The 26,638-nt window shown below is 37.1% G+C and overlaps 3 protein-coding genes and 1 long non-coding RNA gene across 4 annotated transcripts; 2 read left to right on the top strand and 2 right to left on the bottom strand.

Moving 5' to 3' along the window:
• Positions 1–712: 712 nt before the first annotated feature.
• Positions 713–7,510, bottom strand: LOC148926419 (uncharacterized). The gene is made up of 12 exons (XM_089059124.1): positions 7,177–7,510; positions 4,080–4,603; positions 3,825–4,010; positions 2,993–3,668; positions 2,812–2,888; positions 2,577–2,735; positions 2,059–2,298; positions 1,842–1,993; positions 1,590–1,770; positions 1,385–1,507; positions 1,179–1,316; positions 713–1,081 (listed from the first exon to the last, which is right to left on the bottom strand). The coding sequence occupies exons 1-12, from the start codon at positions 7,508–7,510 to the stop codon at positions 713–715; spliced, it is 3,159 nt and encodes a 1,052-aa protein (XP_088915250.1).
• A 2,265-nt stretch (positions 7,511–9,775) lies between these two features.
• On the top strand, positions 9,776–10,964 carry LOC125187939 (fatty acid elongase 3-like). The gene has a single exon (XM_048084618.2). It carries the CDS (start codon positions 9,871–9,873, stop codon positions 10,768–10,770), a length of 900 nt encoding a protein of 299 aa, XP_047940575.1. The 5' UTR covers positions 9,776–9,870; the 3' UTR covers positions 10,771–10,964.
• A 2,302-nt stretch (positions 10,965–13,266) lies between these two features.
• On the bottom strand, positions 13,267–18,358 carry LOC125187938 (putative glycosyltransferase At5g25310). Its single transcript, XM_048084616.2, has 5 exons — positions 18,220–18,358; positions 16,898–17,900; positions 16,677–16,810; positions 15,012–15,360; positions 13,267–14,071 (listed from the first exon to the last, which is right to left on the bottom strand). The coding sequence occupies exons 2-5, from the start codon at positions 17,318–17,320 to the stop codon at positions 13,382–13,384; spliced, it is 1,596 nt and encodes a 531-aa protein (XP_047940573.1). The 5' UTR covers positions 17,321–17,900; positions 18,220–18,358; the 3' UTR covers positions 13,267–13,381.
• A 3,341-nt stretch (positions 18,359–21,699) lies between these two features.
• Positions 21,700–24,978, top strand: LOC125186925 (uncharacterized). Its single transcript, XR_007170532.2, has 5 exons — positions 21,700–21,783; positions 22,275–22,340; positions 22,417–23,048; positions 23,146–23,503; positions 24,017–24,978. It is a non-coding gene; the product is annotated as an uncharacterized LOC125186925 (long non-coding RNA).
• The last annotated feature ends 1,660 nt before the right edge of the window (positions 24,979–26,638 follow it).

The following is a 26,638-nucleotide window of genomic DNA, read 5'->3' as shown; positions in this document are numbered from 1 at the left end:
AGGCTTTCATTAATTACGATATTCTATGCATCATTCCCTTTATTTATTCCATTAGTGAAGTACTTGGTTAATGTGCATTATCACATTTATAGGCTTGCATTAATAAAGATATTCTATGCATCACTCCGTAGTTTTGTTCCATTAGTCAAGTTCGTTGATAATGTGCATTATCGATTGATATCCTTGCATTAAATAAGTATATTCTATGCATCACTCCGTTTATTTAATTCATTACTCCATTACTTTGTTTATGTGCATTATCGATTTATATCCTTGCATTAAATAAGTATATTCTATGCATCACTCCGTTTATTTAATCCAATACTCCATTACTTTGTTTATGTGCGTTATCGTTTTTTAGACTTGCATTAAATACGCTATGTTGCGCAGCACTCTCGTTTATTTATTCCATTACTCCATTACTCTGTTAATGTGCAATATCGTTTTATAGCATTACATTAATAACGCTATGTTGTGCATTACTCTCTTTTATTTCATCCATTGCAGATAAAACAACTATTCGTCCTAAGTTTGTTAATAGTTTATCCTTTATCACTTTACTATATCACACACTAGTACCAAAATATGCATCAGTTATCAAGTGAAATGTATGGTTCAAAACATGCGTCATTTGACCAAATCAAAATAAGTTAAACCAAACTAACTGTCTTAAACTTAATGTCAACATTGTTTCTAATCAGTACTCTTGCAATCAATCCAGCCCAAACTCTTCGACCCACTTCTCGAAATTGAACTTTGGCGGCCTCTCTTTCCAGAACTTGGCGGCATAAGAGACGTTGGTGTCACGCTTGGAATTGTGTGTAGAAGACAGCAGTGCGTTTGCTACCTTCATTCGGTAGATTTCCAGATTTTTTGTCCCGTTGGTGCTGAATCCGCAGTGCCAATCTTTGTCCCTTCCGCCAAAATAAGTCTCCATATGCAGCATGATGTACACCCCCGTCTCCACAGAGGGGTCGTTTTTCCTCCAAGGCATAGCCACCACATGTGTCTTACATTTTCGGACCTCGGCTGCCTTTTGTTTAGCCTTCAACTTCACCAGCGCTTCTGCGAAAAAAAAATTCTACAACAAATTCCCACAAAAAGATGCGTGAGAAATATAAATAATGCACAGTTATCTGAATGTAATGCAGCTTAATGGAATACCCTCAAACACGCACCAGAAGGGAGGGTGTTTTCCCATATTTTGCCTTGAACGATTTGTGGGAGTCAGCCAATGTGTGGTCGATGATGTTCATGTTGCCATCCGACAGATCGAAACACACCACGTACTGATGTGTAGAACCCCAAACTGGGAAGAAAAATTGTACAATTGAAATTACGTTAATGTGTGTACATCAGATGGGTTAAGCGTAATAAAATTTACCATGTCAAACGTCTCCCATTTAACGATTCCCATTCCAAGTTCATCATCGAACAACCGAGTCCAGAATGTCTCCCTCAACTGGTCCTCTGACCATTCAGCCGGGGTATCAATCACGGTGTGTCTCTACAGTGTAATGTGGTAAACAAGTTAATTAATTATAATTGCAATACTAAATAGCAACCAAGGCACAAGGTATTTCACTAACGCATGGTTTTGTCGAGAAGAAGACCCTAGCAACTGTTTCCGGAGCCTTGAGCTTCTCCATGTTATTCAAGTAGGCGCTCCAAGTGTCTACAATGGCTGGGCTCACGCTCTTGAACGGCGCCAGCAACGCGAATTCAAGCTGCACTGTTTTGATACAGTCGTCTACGTAGACAACCGTCTCCCTGCACAATAATAAAGTGTGCATAAGTAACCCTTTTCCCAGCAAATAGTCGAGCAAAACTATAAAACTTACTTATTCACTTCCGCTGTGCTCAGTACCCAATAGTATAGCGACTTGTCCGGATAGTTTGGCTTTGCCGTTAGTGTAACCGCCCGGTTATTGAATGGAGAACGGGCAGCCAAACTGGCTTTCTTGAAACGGGATGATGCTAGCTTCCCAGGATCCTGCAAGAATAGGTAATACGGTTAATACAATTCAGCCGCAACCCCACATATTAAATACAACATACCTCATGTCCAGTCACTTCAAAATTACCATCTGGAATGTACAAGCCCGACAAAGCAACACCCTTTCCCTTTCCAGCAACAACCTTTGCAGCAAAACCTTCAGATTTGTTTGGTTTTTCCAAGCCAGACACAGCAACACCCTTTCCCTTTCCAGCACCCACCTTTCCAGCAAGACCTTCAGGTTCGTTTGGTTTTTCCCCAACACCAATCTCAATACCCTTTTCAGTAGCTGGGCCAATTTTCTACATGGATAAAAGTAAGGTTCCATTTAATGCATAATAAATACTGTATAATTCAAAACAAAACCTAAATAATGCCCACTACAAACACCATTTAATGCATACAAACGACCATATTGTTATGCTTAATACAACCTATATAATGCAAGCAATTAATTTTTTTGAGAACTCCAACATAATACTTTTAATGACTAAACTGTTGAATACAATGCACGCAACCTGTCAAATAATGAACAACATAACAACTAGTTGTAATTCATAATATTTAATAAAGGAATTACTTTTGTATGGGCAGCCCGTTTTCCCTTCACCTCCTTACGATCTACATCCTTATCAGATGGAATCTCACTGCGTTCCAGGTTTTGTTTTCCTGCCTTCTTGGCCTTGTTGATGACTTTATCTCCGCTTCCTCCTTCACTTTCACCTCTAACCACAGACGGCTGTACACAATGGACGCACAGTTAAGTATTTGAAAAATGAAGAATGAGTACACATTCAATGATGTAATGTTCCTACCCCATTGTTGATTTCCACACCACCTGCGGCTATCCCAGATGCCGTTCCAGATCCACCAACCGAATTAGGCTTGTCTCCTGACACAAGTAAATAATGCGTGAATTATGATTTAATAAAGCAAAAACCTTTGTATACAATGCGTTGTAAACTTTACAAAAATTAGCATCACCTTCATGCTCACCTCCAACGCCATCATCTCCTGTCTCCTCAGCATTAGTGTTTTCCTCTCCCCGACAATAACCCTCTGCCCGTTGTACTTCCTGCGTAGCAAAAGGGCCAGGACACTCAAAGCCATCCAAGACGAAAGATGGCCTATCAAAGCCTCTGCTTATTGTCTTCTTTTTGTCGTATGCCTGCATCATCTTCCCCATTTCAGCAATCCACTCGGGACTGTACTCTTCCTCGTCTTCCCTCGCTTGTGTTAGTGTTGTCACGATTTCCTCATCTTCCACAGGCTTTTCATCTTCCATCCCTAACAACTTCAACCCAATCTGACTCCCCAATCGGAAGCACCCATCGTCAAGCAGTTCAATAGGTATCTGCTTAAAATCGTCGGCCCACCTCGAAATAGCGTGTCCCATCAAAGAACTCGAAGCGACAAAACGATCTCTGAGTCTCTTCACCTTGTACCTGCTGGGGGTTCCACTAAATCCCCTTTCCACAGCTTCCACCCTCCTTGCTTCCTCGTCGGTAAGATACTGATGTTTGTCAATGCGGCCCTCTAACCCCCCAGTTCCGAACTGATCAAGCTCCACATCCTCCCTTTGCTTGAGGGTCTCCGCTGTCCAACCCTTTATAGTGGGCCAGGCACGCTCGACTCGCCTCCGTATGTGAACCACACGGTCCACATACGCACACTGACAACAACCAAGCAATGTCAAATATTAGTAGCGCAGCGCGACACAAAAACAATGCACAGTAAAGGCTATTATAATGCAACAGATTGGGTTCATTAATGCAGCAAAAAGTAATGCATGTACTCTAACATATAATGCACTGACACTATTACCTACCAAAAGAAAGTGGATTGGTCCAGTGAAGTATGCAGTTTCCCCCCTGGCCCAGCCCGGATAAGTGACTTCCAGAACGGATAAGACGTAACCGCACCAATTCATGTCACTGATAGCCTCCACATCGTCGATAAAGTATAGTATCTTTGGCTTGCAATTGCCGTCTGACGGAGTCTCCATCAAGGCATTCTAGAGTAAGAACATGAATAGACGCTTGAAGACCGGACCACCATCACTTTCATCCTTAATCATATTCACAACATCTGTCGCGTTCAGCTTGTACCGAGACTTTTTACACCGCGCAGCAACCATATCGTTGAACTCAAAGTTTGACTGATATTCTTCTTTGCGTGCAATCGGAGTCCGCCCTCTCGGGAAGCCCAATGTTAGGTGGACATCCTCCTCATCTAGTGTTAGGCGCTCGCCACCAGATAATGGAATCTCGCACCGAGCCAAATTTAACGACTTCAACACCTGGTAAGCTAGGTAACCTGGGATCTCCCTGATGTTGAACTCTAAGACAGCGTCGAATCCCAGTTCGATCACGGCTTCCTTCTGCCGGGCAGTCAGGTTTTGTATACATGAAATGAAGTCGGTATGGTTCTGTCGACAGTACAGGTGGTCGGCTTTCTTCCCCCTGGGTTTCTTTTTCTCCACGTCTTCATTGCGTGAACTTGTTGCAGCTTCTTCCTCGACTAACCTTCGCCGAAGTTTCTGAGCTAATGCTATGGGAATAACATCGTCTACTACTTGGTCAAACTCAGGCCGATGGTGCTTAGACCCTGTCCAGAACAGGTAAAACCATGGTTTAGAACAAATAATCTATGCGTTTCAGTAAGTAATGCACGACATCTATTTACCAATGCACAGAACTGAAGATGTAATGTACAAACCCAAACATACTAATCAATCACTTGCTAAAGGGATGAATCCAACAACTTCATGCCAAACTCCCACATAACAAAAATGAATAATAATCTACAAAAATGGAATGATGCATAACCTTCATTCGGTTCTGGCTGGCTTTTGTAGGGGCGACCTCTTTTAGTCATTCTATATCTGCGCGACGAGAGGGCCAAAATCGGTTAGTTTTCAACCATAACTCAGTGTGGTATCACCCAAAAAATGACGAAAAGTGTACATATTGGCCAGAAATCCAGCATACAGTAAATAGAATGCTCACAATACCAACTTCTCCAACAAAAAAACAACAACTTTTGTGCATTACACCAAATGGAAAGTAAACCGATGCAAAACTCAGATCCAACTGAGAGAACTAATTGTTATAGCAAGGATGAACAAAACCCTAACTCTAATAACCGCAATTTCATCTTTTCCAACAAAATCGAGCAAAATAATTTTGTGCATTATTTCGATTATAAAGTATAAATCGATGTTTAGGAGTGTTTGTGCCTACTAAACAAAAAACCAGAACCACACCTTTTTGTTTGCAGGAGAGGTATCGACTTTCAAGGAGCGCGCGAAGTGATTTCACGGCAGGAATCGTCGACCGACGTAGATTTCACGGCGGGAATGGTCGACCGACGAAGATTTCACGGCGGTCAACGTTGATAGAAGTTGATTTCAACTGAGACACAGCGGCGGCTAAGGTGTGTTCAATTAGGGAGAAGTTTTGTGGAGAGAATGTTGATGGGATGGAGTGAGAGAGAGGGGAAATGAGAGGTCGATGAAAATGCCGCGTAAATTTAGGACCTGCCATTTCGAAACTGATTGTGTAGTATGTTATTTTACTCCTTTACCCTTTTAATGCATGAAAATGCACTAATAATGCAACACGGGATTGGATTGGGCCTTTTAATCTAGTCCATCCATTCCATCAATCTAATGGTTGATATTAAGAAGAGAAAAGATACTTATGGTGTAATAGGACCCTAATGCTCCCCTATATATATATATATATATATATATATACACACACCAGCATGAGGAGTGTTATATTACTAACTCAATACTTAATTGCTAACTACAACTAAATAATATTCCGAGCATGAGGAGTGTTATATATACCGAGCATGAGGAGTATTATATTGCTAACTCAATACTTAATTGCTAACTACAACTAAATAATAGTATTCATTAGATATTCACATTAAGGGCCTAGATCATTAGCCCCGGAATGTCAATACGATAAAAAAAACGTCATTAAGGTCAATTTACAATAAATTAGTTGTAACTAACTTTTGAAAAATATCTCATAACTTTTAAAACGCATATAAATTTCTCGATTTAAATTACTTTTTTGCACAACATATATCAAATTAAAGATAATTTCATAAGGATGCTAACGAGATCTCACTTGCATATGTTCCAATGTCAAAATTTGAAAAAATTTCAAAATTTTTTAATTTTTTTGTAGCAACAAATGTCAATATGATATATAAAATATGTCAATATAATAATACATGTAGAATGTCAATATAAACTATATGTTGACATTTTCAAAGCATTGTGTTGATATTTTCGAAACACTATATTGATATTTTCATCCAAAACCCTAATATGGTAGTTTTTTTTTATTTTTTTCGATTTAATTAATAAAAATGAAAATTACATGTGGCAAATGTAGACCACAAGTTTTCTAAAATCCTATGATCTTAAATTAGTTGTAGTTAGCAATTAAATAATGAGTTAGCAATTGATCACTCCTTTACCTAGCATTTTATATATAACATGCAAAAATTGAACAAGAACAATGATCTAACTTTGTGTTTCATTTCGACAAGTTTATAGCCTGCGGTACGTGTGAATGCTATTTTCTTTTTTCAACCGAGATTAAATATTAAAGATGTACTCAATATATAGTCAATCCAGTTCAAAATCTATTGATTGGCTTGATATAAATAAATAAATAAAAAAGGGATTGGGGCAAAAAAATATAGTACCAGGCATATATACACATAGTCACATAGTTTAGCTCGATTCATTTGAATCTATATAACATGATCCCGATAAAACTGGTTTGATACTAAATTATAATAGTAATAATGAATAACAAACTCGAAAATAATTTACACAAAGTCAACGGAAGAAAATTTCAAAGTCGTTACTATGCAATTTTGGACAGATGTGAGCGACAGAAAACAATTAGTGAATGGGTGCATGAAATCAAGTGGTTGTTTTCACAAGGTGTATGAAATCGATTTACCAACTAATAAGTACATTCAAGATGGTTTTAATTTAACGATGCATGGTCCAATTAAAAGCGACTACACGCCAACTACATATACTAATTATTAAGATGAAAAGATGAATTAGGAAGCAATTGATCAAATTATTAAGAAATCAAAAACTACAAACAAAAGAATGAAAAAGATAATCTTCTTCATATTATCACCATTACTAATTGTAGCCTCTTCACCCTCCCATCCCCCACCATACCAACCGTATCCAGAAAACTCACGCAACCGCACCCTTACAGCCCCAGGCCGAATAAATCTGCCGCTCCGCCGATGTAATGATGTATCTCCCCTTCCGTTGAGCGAAATCAGCTCCTCCTCTCGGATCACGGCCTTGCAAACGGGGCATTCGTGGCATTGCGAGTGGAATCGCAGCCATTCGTAGAGGCACGGCCAGCAATGGAGATGCCCGCACCGGGTGATCACCGGATCTTCAGCTAATCCGAAGCAAATATTGCACTCGAAACCCGCGGTTTCGCCGCCTTCCTCCATATCTAAATATCCCCCTTTTTTGTTTTGTTATGGAAGAATTTGGGGGATTGGAAAAGGAACACTGAGTCACCGCAGAGTTGTTGATTTGAATGGGCTTACTAACGAAATTTGACTTTGATTTGTAGGTTTATAATCCAGGAAGGGAATACATGTGAATTCTATTAATCATTAATTATTGTGTACAGCAGTATTAGTTTGATTTTTGGTTCCCACAGTCAAATCTCTCAGGCTTATTGTTTGGCCACCCAGTATTTATTTTAATACTTGGTGGTTGCTTCAGTTCTAATTTCTATGTCAATATATTTTAATGCGGCCATACTTACTGTTTTTTTGAGGAATGTGTCTGTGTATCATTTTGTTTTCTAGTTAGATTTTCTTTCTTAGTTTACATATATGTATTCTTCGGAAAATCTATTTGTTATCTTTGAAATGAACTGTGTCTATAATAAAAAATTAAATTATTTTATAGTAGTATTCAGATGCATACTAAACATGTTATTTGGCCACTCATTTGATTATAAAAAATGGCCTTGGGTGCATCCCATTTTTTATTTGTTTAATTTATGCAACCTTAATTAAAAACAATAATACATGCTACCAAACTTGATAAAATAATAGAGAGGTAATTATGAAAGATGCACTCAAAACCACAAACTTTAAACTATTATAAATGGTGTTATTGGTGCATAGATACGCGATTAATTATACTTATATTCAGCCCTTTCACACGAACTTAGGAATTAGGATATGCATAAAAAAATATATAACCAATTTCCTCACCATGTGGATTTCGTCATTTCACCCAAATTGAATTCTATGTGACGGGTCAGAATGTCTACCCCCATTCATCACATGTTTAAACTCGTGTCATTTAGAAAACCTCTAGAAAAACAAATCAAGCTTAAGTGCAGCTCCATCACCACAAACATTCATTTTCAGTGCAAGAAAATCTCAAAACACAACCATCAACATCAGATCTATGTAAATATCACGCACACGTAAATCTCAACATCAACATCAACATCAACATCAACATCAACATCAAAATTAACATCCTGTTTAATTTGTAGGACAACTGTATTTTTGTCCACTGCAAATTTTGTGCCCAGTCCAAGTCGGAAGCCCGGTACGTACACTTTGTTGAGTTAGGCCCATATTTTGTGTTCAGTCCAAGTCGGAAGCCCAGTACACTTTAACCCAAATACACAAGAATTTATCTGCCACATTGTGAATGTGGACAATGAAAATGATGATTCTAGAATGTAGTAGGCTTGATGCTTAAGGCTTAAGGCTTAAGGTGTACACAGACATACTATTATGGAGTACAATATACATTGAATAAATGATTCAAAGAAATTAATATAGAATGTAATTTAAATGGAGTACTATAAATCATTATATAGACAAAGAATGTGGGATTCACTTAAAATTCCAAGAATTAAAACTAGTAGAATTGCATGAAGTAATTGGTTTTTTTGGTAAAATATCATTTATATAACTATACTAATATAAAAAAAAAAAGGAAATGATTGGAACAAATATCAATTAAATTTTATACTCCATGCGTCCCTGAAAAATAGTGTTGTTTAAAATAATCTTCATTATTTGGATTTTGTTTTAAAGGCGTGTCTTAAATAGCAGAATCAATTAGAAATTGACAATTCCTGAAGGCTGAAGAACTTGTGTGTTGAAAATATGGAAACAATCTCTGTTGATTATACAAGCTGAAAATGTTTTTGGCATGTATACATCACAATCGACTATGATGTTCTTGAAATACTAAACTCAATCCACTATCATAATTTAAAGAAAAGGTTTTTAATAGTAATAACTTACAACTATTATTAGTATAGATATTATATTTTATAATTAAATATCTGTGAAATTCTATTAGTAATAGTAATATGTTAATTAGTAGAACAAAAAGAAACTGTCCGAATTCAAAATATGTGAAACAATAATAGCAGTAATAATGATAGTTTCCATTATTCCATATGCTACATTAAAATCCCTACTACTATGTCTATAATAGTAACACCAATAAAATATAATAAAACGCTTAAAATCGAAACAATCATAAGATACTGAAAAAGAGGGTTCTAATTTCACTTGTTTAACGTGACCAAAAAAAAAGGATACGTGAAAACGTGTTTTCCAAATTAGAATCACCGGCAAAAACATTTGTCCAATCAAAACCCGACACGTAAGCATAGACAAGGAGCCCTATAAATAAATTAGGCATTGAAATGAAATTTGGCATTACTCCAATTTAGGCGGTGGAGAAAGAAAAGCAAATTGAGGGGTCCTCTACTTTTAATCGCCGGCCGACGACGAGAACCAGCGTTCCGGCGTCGCACAGGATGGCCCCCGCCAACAGCCTGACCTATTACCTGTCGGAGCACCCCTCCATCGTCGCCTTCCGGTGGAGCCACGCCCAAACGTGGGGCTCGACGTGGTCGTTCCTCTTCTCCTCCATCGCCGTGTACCTCGCCTCCGCCGTCGCCCTCCACGCCGCCGCGTCCCTCCTCTCCCGCCACCGCCGCCCCGTCCCCCTGGGCCCCCTCCCCGCGCTCCACTCCCTCTCCATGGCGCTCCTCTCCGCCACCATCTTCGCCGGCATCCTCCTCTCCGCCGCCGCCGAGATCCGCGACACGCGCTGGCTGTGGCGCCGCTCCCGCTCCCGCACCACCCCCTTTGAGTGGCTCCTCTGCTTCCCGCTCGGCACGCGCCCCTCCGGACGCGTCTTCTTCTGGTCCTACATCTACTACCTCTCGCGTTTCCTCCACGCGCTCCGCACCTTCGCCTCCATCTTCCGCTACCGACGCCTCTCCTTCTTCAAGCTCTTCAACCACTCAATCCTCATTTTCATGTCCTTCCTCTGGCTTGAATTCTCGCAATCCTTCCAGGTGCTCGCCATCCTCTTCACCACGCTCGCCTACTCCGTCGTCTACGCCTACCGATTCTGGACCGCGATCGGCCTGCCGGCGGCGTGTTTTCCGTTCGTCGTTAGCTGCCAGCTGGCGCTGCTGACGTGTAATCTCGTGTGCCACGTCGGCGTCCTGTTTCTCCACTGTATCAAGGGCGGATGCAACGGGATTGGGGCCTGGCTTCTCAACTCCGTTCTCAACGGCGCCATTCTCTTCCTCTTTCTCAATTTCTACGTCAGAATGCATCTCCGCAAAAGAAAGTCCTCTTCCTCTTCCTCCTCCGCTCGCGGCGGCGACGATCATCATCCGCTTCTCAAATCCAAAATTTTTTGAGGTCTGATTTCCAATTTTTTTCTTCTACGATAGCTATTAGGTTAGTAATACGGCGTAGTTTTGCCATAGATTAAAATAGGAAAAAGAAACAGATATAGTAGTATGATAAGTCTATAATGTATATATAGATTATAGATATCTTATAAACAATTAATTGTATATTACTAGTAATATAAATACATGAATTTTGGATATGTTTTTGTTTTATTAAGTTGTTGTGGCAATCCACTAACATAAATATATGTTGCGATTAATATTCCACCAAAATGAATATGTCATGGTTTTTGACATGGCAAAACCTTCTATTAAATCATCATTCCATTTATATAACTAAAAAATTAAAACCAAGTTTAATTACCCCCTCATCTTATATTCTTATGTCCCCTATTTTGTCTCCACTCTCATTTATCCTCCACACAAAAATGGCACCACTAATTCAACCTGTAGTACATATATAATACTAGTAGTGTATATATAAATCATGGACTAAATTAGGATTGTACGTAAAATAATTGATGTAAACAAGAGGAATTCGAGCTTATGGGCCCAAGATCTACAGAGCATTTATAAATTACTTCTCTCTGGTAAATAAAATGTACTATAGAATTCTTTTGTCAACATGATACGCATACTTGTAGTATTATTCTATACCTTTCTCTATCAAGTGTAGAAGACTGAAACTTGAGAATGCAACAATTACATAGGAATTGTTTCTGCATCGGATTGATAATTTGACATGCATGCGCATATCGAATTTAATGGACTATTTTCAGGATTTGAACAATCCGAGGAAGAAAATTGCATAAGTATTTCTTCTGTAAAATAATTATATGCTGAACATGTATGTGTTTTCAATTATTAACATAGATCGCATTCTCGTCTACATTTTTCATTGCGTAACATTTAATGATGACATGCATTTATTGAAAAATATTGGGAATTTAAGATACAAAATTTTACATTTTGACATAATGTCCAAAATAGTTACTGTAGGAGTAATATCTATTCTAAACTAAAACTATTACTAACCCAATTTTTATTATTAGTATGACCGCGAGTATTACTTTGGGATGATTTTGACAACAGCATTCTCTAAAAAAAATAGACGCATTGGTGGACGACACAAGTTTAAATGCGAAACTCATAAAGTAAAAGAGAGAAAAAAAAGGGCAATGTATGTTGGTAAAAGAAAATGGAAGCTATATAATTAGGTACTGTTTTGTTGTAGAATTTTTTTCATTTTTGCTATTAGACTAATTTTAGTAAAGTGATAAAAGAGGAAACTATAAGACTATTTTTACGATGAGAATATTATTCATCATGACATATAATTCTGGTAAGTACAACTTTTGAAAATATAATGTACAGTTATTAATTTATTATCTCCCCGATACAAACACATCTGACAAATTGTATAGACTTAATTGGTAAAATTAAAAGCTTGTGTTATAAACTTATAATTACAAATTTAAAACATTTCAAGTATCACTTGATAACTGGAATACTGGATACCAAAATAAAGATCATGCCAATTAACCGTTTTCATTTTTCAAGGCGAAGCAATGGAACCAGGTATTGTGTGCTTTAAATATTTTATAGTTAGGTGATGAATTTGACAGCTGAAGTGTGTAGGTGGGAAATATTGGAATCAAATTTGCATATGGGATATTCCGTTCTACTATTTGATATACATTTTATATGTGTATTATTGCCAGGAATACAGTGATGTTTTTACTACTCTAACATGTTACGTCATATGAACAGTATAATACATTAATGAATGTAAGTGGTGAAAAATTTAACACGAATATATGACAAACGACCCCAAACACAACTTATAAAATGATGAAAACATAATGAGCATCACACTAAGTATTACTAGTATATTTTTATATTGACTATTTAAATCATGAAGTTTAATGACTTATGGCGAATCCCATGATATTCAAAATAAAAATATTAAACCATTGTTCCACATGTATACAAAATAGTGTATACTTGTGGTGAGGTTTGAAACAACATTGTTTCATTAAAATACGAAAATAAAAAAGAAAAGGAAAATAAAAGAACAAACACTTATTATAATGAAACGTGTCGTCTTCAACATTACCAAAAGACGACATTAACCGAATATTCCCGGACTATGGAGTCAAAGATGTGGTTGTCGTCTTGCCCTTTCGCTTGCACTTTGCCGACTTATTGCTCATTGGACGGCTTCTCACTATTGTTTTCTTTTTCTACTATCACTTTGTATTTTGTATTTGAGTAAATCTAAGATAGCGATTTATTCGTCTTATATTCTCCATTATATGTGGACCAAAAATGGTATGAAGACTACGTCAAAAATGGTGTGATGCAACGAAGATAAACGGTGCATACATGTAGAGCATGCCCTAAAAGTTTTTCAGAGTGGAGACAAGTCATAGCATACTCAATTATATACCAAATGTTCCATCTTACTCCATTGACCTGCAAACTTACAAGTCTGCGCAAATATGATTGAATGCAGTTTTCTTTTATTTTCTTCGATCTAGACGTGTCTCAATGCACCAATTTCTTGAAAAAAAATCATTGACCAGAATGAAGCAATACAAAATAAGACTAACCTACCCTACTGCGGTTGTTGTAACTGAATCTGTTTTAGCCTGCTAGACCATATTGAATGCAGAATCATGTGGAAGAGATCGTACGGAACGGGTTTCGCATTCCAGAGGAAATGCTTCTGCAACATTTTCACATTGGTTTGCAAAGTGAGGTACTTCTCCATAGGGATTGCTAAGAGGATCTCTTTTAGCTTGGGAATGTCCTTCTCAAAAACAGTGACAGAGAAGGCTTCCCAATTGAGATCCTCGTTGAGTGGAGGGACAAAATTGTCGGCAATAATCACCGGAACACACTCATAGTATATTGCTTCAACAATTCTGGGGCTGTTCACCTCATAGCCCATGGGACAAAGGCAATATTTGCTCGATTTCATGTGCGTGAGATATGACATTTTTTTTGCTACCTTTGCAGGTAGAGGTCCGTAAATCCTCATGTCCTCGTCTTTGTCAAACCAGTGCTTCAATAGTATTGGACGTACCCTACCATGATCATATCCAGCAAAGAAGGCAAGAATTGGCCGCTGCGACACTCTTCTTCCACCAATGGCTCTGCGAGGCCTTCTAGGATTCCTTATGGTCGTTTCTGGCAGGGATACATCCTTTCCAGCTTTAAATATCCCTTCAGATACATCTGCATTGCACAGAACTTTAATGGTGTTTTGTATAAGCTCATCATGCTCCTTTAGAGTATACGGTCCCTGTAAGTGAAGGAAGATCCTGAGGGTGAGAGAAAATAAGTATGAGATCAACGAAACACAGGCAGATAGATATGCGAACAGAAGATGAGACAATAAAACTAATATTATCCTGATTTTTTTGAAACATAAAACTACCAATGAACTCCCAAAATTAACACCCGGGAACCTGTTTCTCATTCCTTAGTAGTTGCTCACTATGCTAAGTTTAGAACTCTTGGCACTGCATGAATCTAAAAGCCTTTCAAGGTGAGACCTATTAGATGGAATAGGAAACTGCACCAGGGATATTCCATGTGATTCATTACTTTTAGCAACATTTACTAACAGCTTATTCCTTCCCAGTATTAGAATTCAATCTAGTTAAACAGAATATATGCTTGCAAGAGCATAATTTACAACCTAGTTAGTACAGTCAGCATGCATATGGCAACGTTCAGAAGGAGGGTACTCGATTTCAGTTTCCACTATCAGAGAAATTGAAAAAACCTTAAGACATAGAAGTGGGCGTATAACAATCACAAATCAGCCCCAATCTTAATTGGCTCAACATTAATTGGACAAAAGAGACTGAACCGTCTAGTTTAAGCCAGTCTAGAGATTTTAATCTAAATGCAGGAAAGGTGTGAGCTACTGAGCTGTAATGAACTCAATTGAAATAGAACCAACCCAAGATTTTAAAAAGGTATCCAAGAGAGATAATTCATAGGCCACGTTGAGAGAAATATTAGGCATCTTCAGAGGATTGACACATGATGTCCCTAAGTAGATTTTAGCCTATGAAAATTTAATTAGAGACTAATCTCCAATTAGTGATTACCTAGCTAGATAAGTGAGGTGGAGATTTTCATTATTACTCTCAGATGAAAAGCAAGCCATACCAGTGGTTTATAGAAATCAAATTTAGCACAAGATATCTCAGCATGCAATTAAATTAGCGTACCCAATCATGGCAAGCAACAAGGAAATGATCAGTTCCATGGGTCCGGTTCCAGAATGGATACTTTGCAGCAAGCATGTTCACATAGTCACGCAGAAAGATAGACAATGGCTGCATATTATGTGAATCTGGAACATAAAGAGCCAATTGTAACTGACGTGCACTATATGGAAGATAGAACAAGTGAGCCTTTCCTGGGTCCTTTGTTACAAATTGACTGCTTGCTTCGATCAACTTCATGAACCATCCCTCAGATGCATAAATTCCAGTAAGTTTAGGGTGATGAAAAATAGGTCGTTCTCCATCTCGATATATGTAAATTTTCATCAACTGCTCCATCCACTCGTAGCTCCTGTAATTCAGATTTTATCACAACAAAAGCCATAATCTCAAATTGGAACTACTGGGAAACTGGAACACATGCAAAAGGAAGTAACTTTAATATAAGGATTGCATATCATGTTAATACTTGAAACATCATGTACATCTATGCAGTTCCTGGCCTTCATTGTTACACAGGTCTTAGGAAAAGTTACTATTAGATGTAAACTGTGTCATCATACAATCCCCTAGGGTATCTAATAAGCAAGTTTACAGATCTAGAGTCAGTTACACTCTTGATTTTCACAAATTACTAAAGCGATAGAGGAGCTTCAGTTGTAAGCTTACATGTACACAACGAGATATATATTATACAGGTTATTATAAAATGAAACGTGAGAGTGAGATCGGTATAACGCAAAATAAGAATCTCACATGATTAAGGACAAAGCAACTCTATCTGACGTAGTAATATATAGTACTAGCATGGGTCTAAAATAAATAGCATGTTTGAAGTTTGAATACCAAATTCAACTGGGATTTGTTCTTTGCCTCAACTAAAATTCGTCACTGACTCGTGCAGCTATAGTTCTAAATATTTTGTATGTGGATTGATTTAGAACTTCAACTATGTTCCGACATTCCTCTGTTCTTTCTCTTTTGAGTATGTTTGTGTTTCATTTATCTATTGTGAGTTTAAAAATTATCGATAACTGAGAACCTCATATAGAAACTAATACTGTGAATAAAGCAATAAGTATTTGTCTTAAATTAGATGTCACTCTAGATCTTATCTTTTCATAAAACACTATAATCCTTCTAAATGTGACCTAATATTAGCACCTTTGTTTTGGGGCGAGGGTTTATCTTCTAACAGAGTAAGATTTGCATATCAGAATATCTCTTGTATATAATCAACGTGACAGCTAATTAAACAATGACAGAGGGTTCCAACAGGAGTTTCCATTACTAAAATTTACCTATCTTACTCATTCTCTCATCAAAACCTGAGTCTTAGCTCCCGATGATTTCCAATCTCCCAACATACCAGAAATTCCTTTGAATCTCTAACATAAATTAGAAAATAAAAAGAAAGACGAATAGGAAGAAAATATATTGGCAATTAAGGTTACAAGCAGGTTTGTTTGATAATCCATTTTTCATTATTAATGTAAACATACTAAAATGTTTCTATGTTGCTTCCCCAGCCACATTAGAAGCTTCATTTATCTAAAGTAGTCATGTTGAAGAGAAATCTCTCTTCCGATTCCCTAAACTATACGACCGCATGTTTCAAATGAAATTGGTCGAAATGAAGTAAATGAAATATACAAGTTCAAGATTTACCTCTTGAAAGTGGAAATATTGCGGAACAGGGGGGCATATAATTCAGGATCATCATCTCTAGCGAGTGAGGAGTTCTCAATATCTCTTTTAACTAATGCAAGTGTTTCATCTGGTGTCAACGACGATAAGTATCTCTATAAACAGTAAGTAAACATATTCAAATACGAAATATGACATAAGAAAGTTGTACAACATAATATTACCAACAATAATGTAATTACCTCCAACTCGTGGGGGAGTTTTGTAACCGTCTGAGGTGGAGATGGTGGGGAGAGGGTGAACAAATTTATACTATTATTCCTTCTCTGCCGAGATGCTCTAATAGTCTTGCTAGGAATTACCAAGGATCTATCAAGTTCGGCAGAAGAATTAAGTGGAACAATTGCCGGTGTATTTTGAAAAGATTTGAGATGCACACCCACTGCCAATGACCAACTTCTATCTAAATTCGCTGCAGTATTCGTGGGCTTGTACCATGAAAATGCAGAGTCTGGAGGGGAATTTGTTTCAGTCAGTGGATAAGGAAGTTTAGAAATCTGTATCAAAACACTAACTATGGTAAGAACTGAACAGACAACTATCAATTTTCTCCATTTAATTCTGAAGAGCAGAAAGACCATGCACATTCGTAGTAGTCTCGTCATATCTATTGTAGCTTTTCTGGAAGCCACTCGAGAAGGACCAAATTTCTATCTTTTACATCTATGCATGTAAAACTCCCGAAGTCCAGAAATAAGTTTGGCAAAGCCTTTTCAGAACATATTTGGCACAGAAAACGCTCAATTCTGTCATGAATTTATGGCAATAATCTTCTTTCAGCCAGATCTAAGGGATATCCATACATTCCATGCACACTATCTACATGAACCTCAACAGCATTTATCGTTTACAGACCAGACTTCTCTAGCAACAACTGAACTATGATAACCGCAAGCATGATATAACTATTTTAGAGTGACTACTGCAAAGACATAATCAAACACCCTTCAATGTCCAGCCTTTCAACAGTCATAAAAGTCTTTGCAACAGCATTTAGAACCTCATTTCAGAGTTATTAATGAAACACCGCAGCAAACACCACTAAAACCCAAAATTGGTAATTCTTCAAACCCAATAATGATACACAAAGCTATTTATCATTTCCTTCAATGTTATCAGTGAATCATCAATGAAGATCTGAAACTCTTCTAGGCCCCCTCAACTCCTAGGCTGATAATTAAGCCACTGAAAATTGGAAATATAACAAATTGAGTAAGTTTCTAAGCAATACACATCTTCTAAACAGATCATAAATCAGCTATATCAGAAACAACAATAGAAAAAGCAATTTTCCCTCTAAAATCGGCAATAATCTCTTATAAATATGAGCGATTGGGCATCTTTCAACTCAAAAGAGCACACAAATATTGATGCATCAGTAATAGACCAAAGTAATAAGAAAATCAAAAGAGATTCTGGTTAAGTTCATCTCGATCTCGAAGTAAATTGAAAATTAAGCAGAATTGGGCAAAATGTGAGCATTGAGGTGACCAATACTCAATACCTAGAGATCAGAAGCAGGTGGAACGACGCTGTATTGAAACTGAAGAAAGAGGTTGAGGGATAGAAAATAGGGAAAAGCAAAAGAAATGGACAAGGAGAAGAATGGTGGAGGGAAAGTGGCGACACATGTGACACGTAGATAACGGCTGCGACCTACATCCACATGTTGCGCTGGCATATTCCCATAATTTAAATTTAATTATGTTCATTATTGAAATAAATATTTTTGGTGTTTAAAGAAGCACAAGCATTGAGGCTTGTTTATTGATGACTTTGCCTAAATTGTGATGATATAATTGAATACTACAAAATTCATACAGTACATTATATAGTAATATTACATTGAAGTATATGAAGTAATTAAAGTATATTAATTGGATTTTAATTTAGGTGTTGTATTTATTTAGTGAAGAGAATGCATTAATGTAGATGTAGATCACAAAATTTAAAAATAATATTCCTCTTCTTAGAATAATTAAGAGTCCTTTTTTAACCCATATATATGGCCATATTTTTTATGACCATCATTTAAAGTTGCCTGTATCATCAAATCCATTATCGAGTGTCATAGGATAATAAAGTCACGGCATGAAAAACTAAACTGGTATAAGGTTACCTTAGTCTGATAAATATCTTAAATTAATAATTGACAATTATATCAACAACCTAACGTATGTCAACTACATTTAGTTGACATACAAATATCTTCGTGCTGATATTTATAACGTAGGTTATTAATATAATTATTAATTATTAATTTAAGATAGCTATCAACTGATCATATTCCCGTGCTTATACATATATATATAACTAGTATCACCCATGTGCGTTGCACGGTCCATTTTCTTTTATTTATACTTATTTTATACTGTAAAATGATTTTATAAATTCATAAAAATATTATTGTATGAAATCTGAAATCATAAATATATAAAATAAAAAACAATTATTAAAAAATATAAAATCAAACAAAGAAAAAAAAAACACACAAATATACTGATTGGTGATTTTGGCAAAAATATACATACATATTATTATTAACATTATGATAGTTTAATTAAATTATTTATATCTATTTTATGATTAGTCAATATCTACAATATCATTAACTTAATAAACTGTAAATTTAAATGAAAGATATTTAAAGTGTATTGGCGTAGTCCATTGTAAATTATTTTCTTTTATATAATAATTGTAGGTACAATTTTATAATTCAATCACTAATAATATAACGATAATTCACGATCGTGACTAAAAAATTGAAATAATTTTTTTGCATTCAATTTGACCTTCCATTCGATTTGACTTCCAAATTGGACGTTTGAGCATTGGCAGATGTCCCTCCATAACTATAGAGTATAGACTCATTCCCATAAATCTCTCCATTTTCTGTAATTGCCATGTCTAGACCTGTATTTCCAAGAGAATTCATTATTCCCCTTCCCTACGATATACTACAATTATTTGTGTCATGAATTTCGCTCCCTCCAAGCCAATGAAATCAATCCCACCCATCTACATAATGATTTAAATTGGTACTCGGATGGTAAATGCCGTTATATTTTTGGCAAGACTTCAACTTCAATGCGTAAATAACATATTTTCTAGATATTTATGTGAAATAATTAAAATATTAAATATATAATTGATTCAATACGTACAACTTTTGTAATTAAAATAAATTTAACATACCATTTGGCCTGTAACTTTTATTTTTAGGATTTATGTACACTATGCTCCATGCTGCCGCACAAATGAAAATTCATCTTTCCGATTTGCATCACCTCTTCTTCCAATAGATATCGCTGAGCATATCTCATCGGAGAGAGAGAACCATCGCCTTTCAGCTCAACGACTGCCACATCATTACACCTCTTTCTGACGCCGAGTTCGTATCCCTGTTTTTCTTATCCTCCTCGCTTGCGACCGCTGCTTCGCCACCGCGTTAATGATTTGCAGTGATCACGTCGTTTCCCAATTATCTCATCGAGATCACCATCTTCAGCATATTTTAGCAGACCTAGCTTTTCCTCCCATTAAAACGGCACCGCCACATGCGTCATAGGGGAAGTTTGATACAAGAATTGTTTTGGGAAGAGTATTTATAGAGAGTTTGCATGCATTGTTTCATGCTAAGAGTGTCTTTAATTCAAATGACTCCTCACTTTTCATATTCCTATATAAATTTCTCATTTCTATATTAATCCCTATGTTAATGAGTGTTGATTGAAAAAAAAAATTACTGATTATAACACCAAGCAATGGATAGTTAATGCCATTTCAATCAATAAACAACCTATAGCCAACAACAGCTACTTAGCCACTCTTCAATCTATTAATGTTTACTCACAAACTCCTAGCAAGTTTGGAACAACAACAAATTATCATGGCAAAAGCAATCAATTAGAAACATAATAAGTCACAAACTGTAAATCAACAAAAAATTTCAGGAACATACTTCACTCAATGGTGGCATTGACAAAGCACACTGCTCACCAACCCCATCCTTCTTATCAACCTTCCACTTCTTAACTCCATGTCGATGATCCTCCTCCACGGCATCACGCATCTTCCTCTTCTTTTTACCCCCTACATTCTCACTCTTCCCCTTCTTATCCCTCACTTTCCACACATTTTTCTTCCGGTACAACAGCTTCTCAAACTTCCATGACTCGTTAATTTTACATTATAAAACCTCCCACTCATTATAAAACCTCCCACTCACTTTCCTTTAATTTACACTCATTATAAAACCTCCCACTCACTTTCCTTTTAATCTTAAATTAAATGGCATTCTTTTCACATATATAACCGATGCCTATTAATTAAGTTGAATAAATATATTCAAACAAAGTTTTAATTAAATTATAAGATTTAATATAAAATGGCAGTTTTATAAATATCCCCAAAACTCTCCTTTTATATATTGTATAGATTATAGTCGTTCATTTTCTCTCTTAGAAATATATTAAGTAAAATTCTAAATTATGTATTTTTTATAAAATATACACTCAAACTAAAGCTAATATTATGATACTTCTAATGTTATTCTAATTACATATATTTATATTAAGAATTTTTTTAATAAATATATATAATCGTAACTATGATTATGTATCATCATATACATTACAATTAATAGTGATAGATTTTGGGATGAGTCCCTTCCCTCAGACCGTACCGTCTAAGGAGCCTATTTGTACCTTAAAATTGAGCCGAAAACTACCACAATCGCTTCCTCAAGGGTATGTTTGATAGCATAAGTTGGAAAATGCTAGAGAAGAAACAAAATCAGAAAATAATCCAAATTATGGAGTATGTGTATTTCTCGATTATTGTTTGATGCATTAGTAAAAGAAAGTTTCTTAAATGACTCTCATGTTTGATACCCCACGTTGCCAATAGGATATCTATTGTGAAGACATTATAGCCCTCAATCTTTTATATTTTTCTCCAAAATACCTTTTTGCTCTAGCGCTGAAAATATACATAATTTCCTCTCATTTCTTCTTCCACCCTCACTGCTGCACGCAGCCAAGCCTCTGGACGAAACATTTGCAAACAGGTATGTCTTCGATTAAATTGCCTCAATGTTTGATTTAATCTAAGTTATTAACACTATCTTGCTCGAAATTAAGAACAAGCTATTTTTTTGGAGATTGTAAATAATTATTCAAGCTATATTGTGTGTGCCATGTATGAGCTCAAATTCTTCATTTATTTAGACGAAAATTATCCTTATTTTGAACTTGACTAAAATTATGTACAACTTTAATTTCAAGCATCTATATTACCTTACATTTTGTGAACAAAAATTGGATTTATTTGATGCATTTGAGAACTTTCATCTTTTAGGAAATAATAGGTAGGATTCTGCATAATTCCTGTTTACAAATGGAGTATATTAGTCACTTAGTAAGATGCAAAACTAAATGGAATGGTGTATGTATATGTTCAGATTTTAGGAGATTGTTATTTGAAGTTTAATTGGGATTCCCATCGAGAACCAAATTTTTTTTTTGTTCTGATATTTTTTCTTCCCTTAATACCTATCAGATTTGCTCAGTATGGGAGACACTTGCCGATCTAAGTCCAACTGGAACAAGTCTCACATGGTTGGAGGTTAGTTATTTTGACATAACTTATCTTGTGTTGTTATCTACAAAATACCCTAACCACATTCATATGATTTTTTCAGCATAGATTCCCAAATTGGAGAAAGGGCTGGTCGCGGGCCAAAGATAGACCGGACTCGACGCAGCTAGTCTACTCGTGAGGAAGAGGCCTTACTGTTAGCCCTAAAATACCTTGGTGTGAACAAGTGGAAATCAGATAATGGCTTCCGTGGTGGGTATCTAGCCAAGATTGAGGAAATCATCAAGCGTGAATGCCCGAAAAGTGACATTAAGGCGACCCCCATATTAGTGCCAAGCTCCAGCAATGGAAAAAAAAAAACTACTCCCTCCGTCCCGGCTAAGATGACACATTGCTTAGCCGGCACGGGATTTTAGGAGTTATTGGTTAAAGTATATAATTGGAGAGAGAGAAGGTGAGTGTAAGTATTAAAGTAGAGAGATAAAGAAAGATGCATATTTTAATAGGAGTGAAAAATGTGGTTGAGTGTATTAATTGGAGAGAGAAAGTTACCAAAAAAGGAAATGTGTCATCTTAGTTGGGACAAACTAAAAAGGAAAACGTGACATCTTAAGCGGGACGGAGGGAGTACTACTCTTTGGTTAACATGCTCAAACGAAGTGGCGTTGGCTTCACAATTACAAGGGCGATCACAAGATTGATTGTGATAATGACCAATGGGAACAAATTGTTAGGGTGTGTTTCTTACTATTATAGGCCCTCTCTTATGTTACACATGTTTCTTTCATAGCTAATGCGTTTGATTGGTGATGGGTGTTTCATGTTGTTGTAGATGGATAACAATGCACGCTACATGCGTTTTAAGTCGTGGCCTATGTTTGATTAATGGAAAGACATCTTTGGCAAGGATCGGGCAATAGGCTCTGCTGGCCGGGATTTACAGGAGATGTACCTTGGTGTGCGATCGAATCTCAATGGTGGATAATGGGAGTCAAGAGGCTGACTTTGAAGCTAGTGCTGATGGCCACTCTGGAACTAATCCACATAACACCACGAGCTCTCAAGAAATGCCAGTTAACACCATGGGCTCGCAAGAAATGGCAGATCAGAGTACGGGAGACAGTGACAGCGGAACTCAGCTTCCGCGGAGAAAAACGGTGACACCAGAACTCAATTGCCAAAGAAATCAGGTAAGAAGTGTAAACTCATTGATAGGGCTGATGCTTTGCTTGAATTGCTTGCTTAAGAACAGGATGAATGTAACACCCCAAAAATGGCCCTGGGCGGAATTTACTATTCCGATTAAGAAATCAGAGCATCGGGGCTTTCAATGAATAATTTGATATCTAAAAGTGATAATTAATAAAATAGCTAATGAAAACTTATAAGCAATATTGTTTTACATATATAATGGGGGTGAGAATGTGCAAGTATAATTTGATTGATGTTCATATTAAAAATTTGATATAAGGGAAAATTTGTCTTTATACTTAAAAGTTCTCCACATTTTCTTATAATATGTGAGGTGTCCGATTATTTTACATATTTGGAGATAATTCTGAACTTATAGATATTCTAGAATTTACTATGTGAGGTGTAATGATTTAAGTAATGCCACTTGGCATTTAATCATTTAATTGACTAAAATAATATTGGGAGATTAATTTAAGTACACAAACCCACCATTTCATCTCATGCTCCAGGAAGGAAAAAGAAAAGAGATCAGTAGCCTCCCTTCCCCCAAAATAATAACGATTCACTATACGATTTTCCGGCGGATTGAATGTCCAATCGTATTATCGAGACATCACTAAGGTATGACTCATATTTTGGCCTATTCTTATAAAATGAAAGTTGATAAATACATTGGTATGAAAGGATGTAGGTTTCGATTTTTATAGAGTAGAGAAGAATGAATAAATTCTTGAAATAGTTTATAAGCATGTGATTTCAGGATGATATTAAGCATGTTTGGATTATTAATTTTAAGCTATAAACACTCTAATTGTGTTGAATATCTTAGCCGATAGTTTGTGTGGATAGGGGTTAAGAGTTTTGAATTTTACTAAATAAATTCTATTGAGAATAAGTGATTTGGGGATGAATAATATAATTATGTTAGATTATAACAGTCATTTGGTGTAATTTAGAAACTTTATTGGAATATTTGGATTTCGAATGGTTCTGAAATATAAAATTTTAAATCACTATACTTGGTAGCGCCTCTTTTTGTGACATCATTTGTTCAGTCGACAAACGGTCGGGCAGGGGGTATTACAATGAAACCAATGCTAGGCTTGATAAATTGGCCATTAGGATTGGGTTTGAGTTTGATGTTAGCAAGGCAAGAAAGAAAGTGTTTGGCATGCTTGGTAATATACAAGGCATAACTCTTGGACAGCAAATCGATGCTGCTGAATTCATCCTCAGCAAAGTCGAACATTCAGACTTGTTTAATAGCCTTCCTGAAGCTTTCCATCACACTTACGTTCTTCGTGCATTAGAGAAAAATCACTGTTAGTTTGTGATGGTTGTTTGTTTGATCTTTTGACTTAGCTATGTAGTGGGAGATGATATCTAATCTTCCTTATGTGGAATGAACTATTATCACATTTATGATCTTTTGTCTAGCTTTGTTTTCATGCTCAAATATAAGAGCTTAAAACCCTTGTTTAATGCTGTGTTTGTATTTGGTGATTGTTGTTATGACTTTATATGTGGTACTATGGAACCTAAGAATGTGACACATTGTGACTGTAATGTTGGTGTCAAACCCCCAGGTTTACTTGACTTAGGATTTATAGTATTTGCCCCAACTTAAGAGCATGGATGACTGTAATGAACTATTATCACACTTAGAGCATCTCCAATGCAAATAGGTCAGCCATAGGTCAGCCACTCTCTCTCCCTGCCACGTCAGCAGCACTAAAAATCCACTTGCCACATCAGATTTAGGCCAGCCATAGGCCAGCCGCAATAAAAATAATTCAAAATATACTATATTTACGGAATTAAAATTACGATTAAATTACGGAATTAAATTTACGACACATATATGGGAAAATTCATTAATGTCATTAAAAAAAGGTACATAGATAAAAAAAAATTACATAAGACAGAAAAAAAAAAACTAACGGCGTGCAGCCCTCCGTGCCCACAACTCTTCAATTATATCCTTTTGGAGTTGAATATGAGCTTCCACTTGGCGCATGTCGGCAAATTCCTTGAGGCGGCCGGCTTCATCGAGAGGTACCCCACGTCGAACGCTAGGGGTGGCCGTTCCGTGGCTTGGACCGACTTCATCGTCATTGGCCCAACTAGTCAGTTGTACGCCTTCGTCTTCGACGATCATGTTGTGCAGGATAATGCAGGCGTACATTATTTGGGAAACGCATCTGACATCCCACAAACGCGTTGACCCTTAATTGCCGCCCATCGAGACTGGAGCACACCAAATGCGCGCTTCACGTCATTGCGCGCCGACTCCTGTCGTTCCGCAAAGTAGGCCTTCCTTTCATCACTTGCGTGCCTGATCGTCTTCACAAAGACAGGCCACCTAGGGTATATCCCATCCGCCAAGTAGTAGCCCATATCATGTCGGTTGCCGTTGGCAACAAATGAGACGGCTGGACCGACGCCCTGGCACTTCTCGTTGAAGAGGGGAGACAAGTTCAGGACGTTGAGGTCGTTGTTCGACCCGGCTACCCCAAAATACACATGCCAGATCCACAGCCGGTAATCAGCTACGGCCTCGAGGATCATCGTGGGATTCTTTGACTTGTAGCCGGTCGTGTAGGCCCCCTTCCAGGCAGTCGGACAGTTCTTCCACTTCCAATGCATACAGTCTATGCTGCCTAACATCCCGGGGAACCCATGCTTCTCCCCGTGCATCTACATCAAATTCTGACAATCTTCGGGAGTAGGGCTTCGAAGGTACTGCTCACTGAAAATGTTTATCACGCCCTCACATAAATACTTCAGACATTCCAGGGCTGTCGACTCACCGATGTGGAGGTACTCATCCCACATGTCTGTCGCGCCTCCGTAGGCCAACTGTCTGATTACCGCCGTGCACTTTTGAATAGGGGTGTGGCCGGGTCTGCCAACCGCATCGTGCCTGAAGCGGAAACACAGATATCGACGCTCCAAAGCGTCAACGATACGCATAAACAACTCCCTGCGCATCGGCCAGCCACACGCAATCGGCTAGCCTTGGCCGGTTTTTTCGCCGAAATGGCGCTAGCCTGCTCCAATGGTTCGGCTAGCCGGCATTGGAGATGCTCTTATGATCTTTTTGTCTATCTTTTGTCTAGCTTTGTTTTCAT

Source organism: Salvia hispanica, chromosome 5, assembly GCF_029641045.1.
Source record: "Salvia hispanica isolate PSC_SH4W2 chromosome 5, Shi_PSC_v1, whole genome shotgun sequence".
Taxonomy (NCBI): Eukaryota; Viridiplantae; Streptophyta; class Magnoliopsida; order Lamiales; family Lamiaceae; genus Salvia; species Salvia hispanica.
This window is presented reverse-complemented; position numbering and strand designations above follow the sequence as displayed.